The sequence below is a fragment of the Melanostigma gelatinosum genome (genome assembly GCF_949748355.1).
Source record: "Melanostigma gelatinosum genome assembly, chromosome: 22".
In the NCBI taxonomy this organism is placed as follows: Eukaryota; Metazoa; Chordata; class Actinopteri; order Perciformes; family Zoarcidae; genus Melanostigma; species Melanostigma gelatinosum.
In genome coordinates, this window is record NC_136655.1 from 1,087,718 (window position 1) to 1,094,871 (window position 7,154).

General features: G+C 35.0%; 1 protein-coding gene across 1 annotated transcript; it reads right to left on the reverse strand.

The window, feature by feature from the left end:
- Positions 1-858: 858 nt before the first annotated feature.
- Positions 859-6,718, reverse strand: rab21 (RAB21, member RAS oncogene family). The gene is made up of 7 exons (XM_079294301.1): positions 6,342-6,718; positions 4,514-4,573; positions 4,289-4,396; positions 3,390-3,453; positions 2,879-2,933; positions 2,708-2,796; positions 859-2,105 (listed from the first exon to the last, which is right to left on the reverse strand). Exons 1-7 carry the CDS (start codon positions 6,477-6,479, stop codon positions 1,966-1,968), a joined length of 654 nt encoding a protein of 217 aa, XP_079150427.1. The 5' UTR covers positions 6,480-6,718; the 3' UTR covers positions 859-1,965.
- Positions 6,719-7,154: the final 436 nt, after the last annotated feature.

The window sequence follows — 7,154 nt, forward strand, 5'->3', positions numbered from 1 at the left end:
TTTAAGCTAATTGTAGAAGTTTCCAGCTTCTTCTTCTGTTTATCGGTATATTTTTGGGGTTTTCGAAGAAACAAACAAAACAATTTAAAACGACATATTTTGAGTTTTGTGCCACAATTATTATCATTTTAACAATTTAACAATCGAACCATACCTAAACAATAATGTTGCAGTTCTGATTTTGATGAATATTTCAGCTGATGAACTGTAATGAAGACACGTTTTCATCAATGTTAGATATTATATATGAATATATATATATACACATATATATTTTAGTTTTATTTTTCAATATACATTTATATATATATATTTATATAAAAATATCAAATTTAGGAATAAAAAAAGAAAACTTAATGAGTAAATAATCAATGTGTAGTTTCATGCAGATTAACAGAAACAGGCAAAAATATGAATTAATTGATTTCCCTTTTTACATATTTGTAAACTGAATATTTGAGTCTTTTTCTTCAACTGACTAAATTAATAATACAATAAATATTATGTACATATATAAATATGTTATAGGTTGATGTATTGATTTTATTTTATTTTTATTTCACAATTGTTTTTTGTTTTGATGTTTATAAATTTACAGACCGAAAATCGATTTAAAACACTTCATCGATGAGTTGAAGGAAGAAAAATGAATCAGCGAGTTCCACTTTTTCTCAGTTTAATATAATTGATTGAATATCTTGAACTGTTAAATACAGATTTTGATGAATGTTTTTTTTTTAGCAAAAGGAGATGTTTAAGCTGGTAAGTTATTATTTTTGTTTATTTCTAAATTTTATTTTAACAATATTCAGTTTACAAAAAAAAAAGAGGTTCAACATTTAATGTTTTTTGTTTATCTTCTTTTTTTTTACTGGAAACTTGTGTTTTTCTGTGTTTTTAATTATTCTTTGTTAAATGTGAAGTTCTTTATTATGATTTTAGATTTTAGATTAAAGGACGAGTTCAGACTTCTTATAGTTTAATGAAACATGTTCTGGAATAAAAAGAAGACCTGAAACCAAAACACACATTTATATTAAACCTTTTTGTGATTCTCACTAAAATCATTTTTACAGCGACTCGATTCCTAATCTTATTTTGTGAGTCACATGATCCTTTAATATCTTATTAAAGAGTTTAACGAGTTATTGATCTTTATTTTGTCTCAAATGGAGGATATTCATTCTGTGTAAAATAATAAGTTCAACAGTCTGAGTGACCGTTGAAGCTCATATTTACCTTAAAGGGACAGTAGTAATGCAGTATGAGGTACTTCTACAGTCAGTGTATTACTACAGTAGATGTACATATAAACTAGATATATTTATAATATTTAGGGCTGTGTGATATAAGTAAAGAGGTGAAAATAGTCTAAATATAACAGCGACTATAAAGAAGTATGTCATACAACCAGACTTCTAAACAGCGCTACTGTCCCTTTAAGAAGAACTTAGAGACTGATTAGAAAACATGCAAGAAATCTAAACCCGTCCTTTGATATTGTATCCAGCAATCAGGAAACACGTTTATATCATTTAGATAAATATGATGATAATGGAGGTTAATACAGTGAGTTTGTTTTATCCCACCAAAAAAACTAAAACAAAATAAATCTCCGCCGCCATTTTCTGTCCTTAAAGTAACTTCAGCTCTTTTATTTATGACGTATTAATAAACACACAAACAGCTTCAGAGATTTAAAGTTTGAATCGCTGCTTCTGTGGAACAGTCGAGTGATTTTAAATCAAATTTAAATCAATCACGAGTTGCTTTTATTTTGAAGGGAGCAGCGATTAAACCATTTTAAATATGATTTCCCATGCTCCTTTGCAGCAGAGGCGGCGCTGACTGAACACAGAAAAAAACTGTTTGGATTATTATAATTTTTCAGGATTTTAAAGCAACAGAGACTTAAATGTGTGTGTGAATATTATGTCTGCAATCGTGTGTGTGTGTGTGTGTGTGTTAGCCAGAGGAGCAGCATCCTCCAGCGGGCGTGGCTTGTGGTTCGTCATCGACGATCTGTACGCCCCGCCGACTCGATGCTGATTGGCTGGCTCCGTTGCCCTTCAACCTCTCCTCGGCCTGAGCCGTTTCCATCATCCCTGAAAACAAAGGGAAGAAACTTTAACACCACTTGACCGTATGTTTAATACTTTTAATTTAAAGTTTAAAGCAGAATCTAAAATCTAGGTTCATATCGTGAAACCACAAAATGTTTTCACAACAAACAAGATGGAACATTTAATTCTTGAACTCTTTATGCTAAGCTAAGCTAGCTGTTTCCACCCGTTTCCAGTCTTTATGCTAAGCTAAGCTAGCTGTTTCCACCTGTTTCCATTCTTTATGCTAAGCTGAGCTATTTGTTCCCCCCCGTTTCCAGTCTTTATGCTAAGCTGAGATAACTGTTTACATGTTTCCAGTCTTTATGCTAAGCTGAGATAACTGTTTACATGTTTCCAGTCTTTATGCTAAGCTAAGATAACTGTTTACATGTTTCCAACCTTTATGCTAAGCTAAGCTTCTAAGTTTCATCTGTTTTATGTTGTTTCGTCTTGTTTTCTTTATTTCTTCATCATTCTTTTAGTTGTTTTGTGTAAAATACGTTGTAACAAAAACAAGACGTTCCTTTGAAGACGCCCTTTGTCATGTTGACAATGTTGCAACATTGTGACACGAACTTGTTCTCTAACAGTTGAGTTCTTACGTTTACAGAGATCCAGGAAAAGCTCCTCGATGCCTTTATTTAACTTGGCTGATGAGTGATAATGTTTGGCTCCCACCGACTCAGCATAACTACAGAGAGAAAAGAGACGTACTGAGCATGCTCAGATCACATCATCACATCATCATCATCATCATCATCATCACTTCTCACCTCTCAGCTTCTTCCACTGAAACATGTCGGTCTTTGTCCATGTCTATTTTATTACCTAAAGACAAAATAAATCAAACATGACCTCATTTCTACTGAATGAATGAAAAACTAAATAAAGTGTGAGAAAACGATTATAATTGTAAATAGTAAATAATTTAAAGTATTTTAATAAGTTTGTGTCTTTTGTTGCACTTCAGCGTGCGACTGAAAATAATTTTATTTAAATTCTAAAAAACACAGAAACAAGACATACTAGACATTGTTATTATTATGAATAATAATCATAATAAATGATTATTAATGTAGGATTTAATATAAATAATAAGAACAACAATAATTATAATCGTATGTCAGATCATATTACTCACTCATCCCGAGGTGTTAAATTATGCGTAGTCTTTAATTAATCAACTGGTCTGTTATTATTATTATTATATCAACAGAAACTATTTTAAGTTCTGCCTCATAAACAACAATCATAAACAACAATCATAAGTAAGTCACAACTCACCTACTATACATAAACAAATCTCGTTCCCCAACATTTTCCTCAACTCTTTCACCCAGTTCTTCACCTGTAAACAAACAAACAACAGAGCTTTATTCATGAAACCAGAAGACGACGTGAACAACAGAAGGAGAGAAAGTTTAATATCTGACAATTAAACGTTTGAGAAAAAAAGATATTTTTGCTTTTAAGAAATAATTTAAAGAATTCATCAAATAACAAATTGAATGGTTCAGTTTCTGTCAATCGACTCGTCAACGAGTCCAGAAACACTTTTATCTCCACAGAGTGTTTAAAGTAACAATAATAATAAATACTATGTTCTTTCTTCTGTACCTCAGTTTAAAGAATATTCATCACATACTTCTAAAGCAAAAACATCCCAAAACTTATCGAAGGGAAAAAAGTACTCCGACCTTTTACAACTAGTAGTACCACAGTGTAGAAACACTCTGTTACAAGTAAGTACTGAAGTAAAAGTATTAATGTATCAGAATATACTTAAAGTACAAGTACTGATTGTGCAGAATAATATATATTATATTGGAGCTCATTTTAATGACTTAATTTACTGCTCGTAGTTTAATCTGTAATATCATTTATTGGTGGATTATATTTGGTAATAATCTGAATTCATGAAGTGGAGTAAAAAGTACAATATGTGGAGTAGAAGTACAAGGAAAATACAGCTATGTACTAAGTTACAGTACTTAAGTAAATGTACTTTACACCACTGGAACAAATAAAAGTTATCGATTGTTTCTACAGATGTCTCTAAGTAGTATAAAAGTACGAGGTGGTAGTAGAAGTACATGAGAACTACCTTCTGGAAGGAGTCTTCGTCGGTGATGTCGTACACTAGTATTAAGTAGTATAAAACTATGAGGTGGTAGTAGAAGTACCTTCTGGAAGGAGTCCTCGTCGGTGATGTCGTACACTAGTACTGCTCCGTTAGAGTCTCGGTAGTAGATCGGACCTAAAGCGTGAAAACGCTCCTGACCGGCTGTGTCCTGAAAACACACAAATACACGGTAAACACAGTCCGGTACTTTTTACTACACATATATCTATATATAAATACACTTCATTTCAGAGGTATTCAAAACATCAGAGGCAGTGACTCTCACCCATATGGCCAAGTTCACTCTCTTTCCTGTGATGTTGAGCTTCTTTGTGAGGAAGGACGCCTGCAGAGGAGGAAGAAGAGGAAGAAGAAGAAGAGGAGAACATTAGAATAATCAGAGTTTAATCATTAAAACATGTAATCAAGTGCTTCAAATGTAAATAAAAAATAAAAATAATCAGAAGCAACCAGAGACAAATGTGTTTTGTTGAGCAGATTAATAAAATTAAATTAAATGAGTCATAACAGATGGGGAGCTGTGATTGGTCGAGCTCAGACATGTGATCTGATCCTTAAAAAACAAAGTGAACATCTCTGAGCTTCAGAAAGTATCTGGAAACCAACAGACTTTAAAGTTCAGAGCTCCTTCAACTCAAACACAATCATTCATGTCTCCTCATCCAGCCCGACTCCCACAATGCACCTCTGCTCTGCAGGTCACATAGAAGATAAACGACTGAAAGAACCACGTGACTGTGACCCGGGAAAAAGCATGTTTTCTTTAAACGAAAGCCCTAAAAACTGCAGTTATTAAACCGCTCCTAAAGAAGGCTAGTTTAGACTCCGCAACGATGAAAAATTATAGGCCAATATCAAACCTCCCATTTTTAAGTAAAATAATTGAAAAAGCGGTTTTCCAACAGCTGACCAACTTCTTGGCCATAAATAACTGCTTTGATGTTTTCCAGTCAGGCTTTCGACAGCACCACAGTACTTAAATTTGGCTTCAACGCCAGAGCTCTGATGACCCACACAGGTGTGAGGTGTTTGAATGCACCTCAGTGAAGCTGGGAGGCTTCCTCTGATCAATACGTGATTATTGATCCACATCTGGAGGCTGTGAGGGAACTGATGCAGCACACTTTCCCTATTCTTCCTCTTCCTCTTGACATCCTCTGTGAGTTTATTTAACCTGATATCAGCTGATAAACTGCCAACAGAGATATGAAATAGAAAGTGATCACCTGAAGAAGAAGAAATTAAAGTGAAAGCGATATTTTATCAGGAAGTTGTTCACATCTACTGCGTCATTAAGTATACAAGTATACATCGAATTAATCAGCCACTGTGGTACTAATACTTCTTCCTTCACTGGTGTTAATAACATTATAATATAAGAGTGTAAAGCTCGAAAGAGAGCAGAGAATCTCTAATGTGCAGAATTTAGGTCTACTACATTTAATTATTGATGACTCATCGATTATTAACATGTTTGATATCTGTGTACAACGATGGACGAAGTATTCAGACACTTTACTGCAGTAAAAGTACTATTAGCAAACTGTGAAAATACTCCACGACAAGTAGCAGATGTAGTACAGGAAAAAGTACAATATGTACCTCTGAGATGTAAAGGAGTAGAGGTAGAAATAAATACAAGTACCTCTAATGTACAGTTAACGTGGTACTTTGGTTCATGAACTCCTCTGTGAGAGGCGTTCACTGATAACAGGTGCGTTTCTCAACAGGTAATGAAACACATTACCACATGCTTAGCTTTCGCCCCACCCACCCACACACACACACACACACACCCACACCCACACACGCACACACACACACACACACACACACACACACACACACACCCTGCAACTAGCTTCATTAACGCTAACTGTCACGGCTAGCTAACTAGCTAGTTAGCAGGAGGATGAAGAGGAAAAGGAAGAAGATGAGGAGGAAGAAGTGACAGCAACACAAACACCTCCTGCTTTGATTTGTATCCAAAAACACAACTAGCTTTATTAACGCTAACTGTCACGGCTAGCTCACAAGCTAACTAGCTCACATGCTAATGTTAACCAACTAGCTTAGCTTCCTGGTTGTCTTACCTGTAGAGTTGTGATGTGTTTGTCGTTGAATTTGTTCTCACAGTATCGGAGCACTAACGACGTCTTCCCCACGCAGCCTTCTCCCAGTAACACCACCTTGAACGAGTAGGTTCTGCCGCCCGTCCCTCCGGCCGCCATGGTAGTTAAATCAAAGAAGTCCTCGGGTGTTGTTGTTACCAAGCTAACGCGGCTAATGCTAATAACACCGATCGGAACTGAAGTCCTGCGTAGCTCACATTAGCTTCCGACTTTAAAAGCTAAAATCAGAAGTCGACAGCTTACGCGACCTTAATCACTATTGACCAACAGGTGTCTAGACAACGAGCTACTTACACCTTTTCTACCTGACGCGACTGCCTTCTTTTCAACCCAAACTAATGGCGTCTCTTTCAGCTAGCTACTAGTTAGCTACCGGCTAGCTCTGTCCAAAGATCGTCTACAACGGGGAAGACGACTCACTACGGAAGGCGATATCACACTCCGTTAAAAAAACAGACTCGGAATCAGCTTTATCGGCCATGTATGCGTACGATACATTTGTATTTTACGATATTTTCCTAAAACTAATTATTTTACGGTATTTTCCTGACCCTAAGTAATTTACGATGTTTTCCTGAACCTAATTATTTTACGATCTTTTCCTAAAACCTAATTATTTTTACGATATTTTCCTAAACCTAATCAGAATCAGAATCAGCTTTATTGACCATATATGTGTACATATAGCAATATATATCTAGCAACTCAGTATATCTGAAAAAAAATCCATCACCCGAAAAAAAAAAAGATTTCGATTTGTTTTTTGGCGGAAAA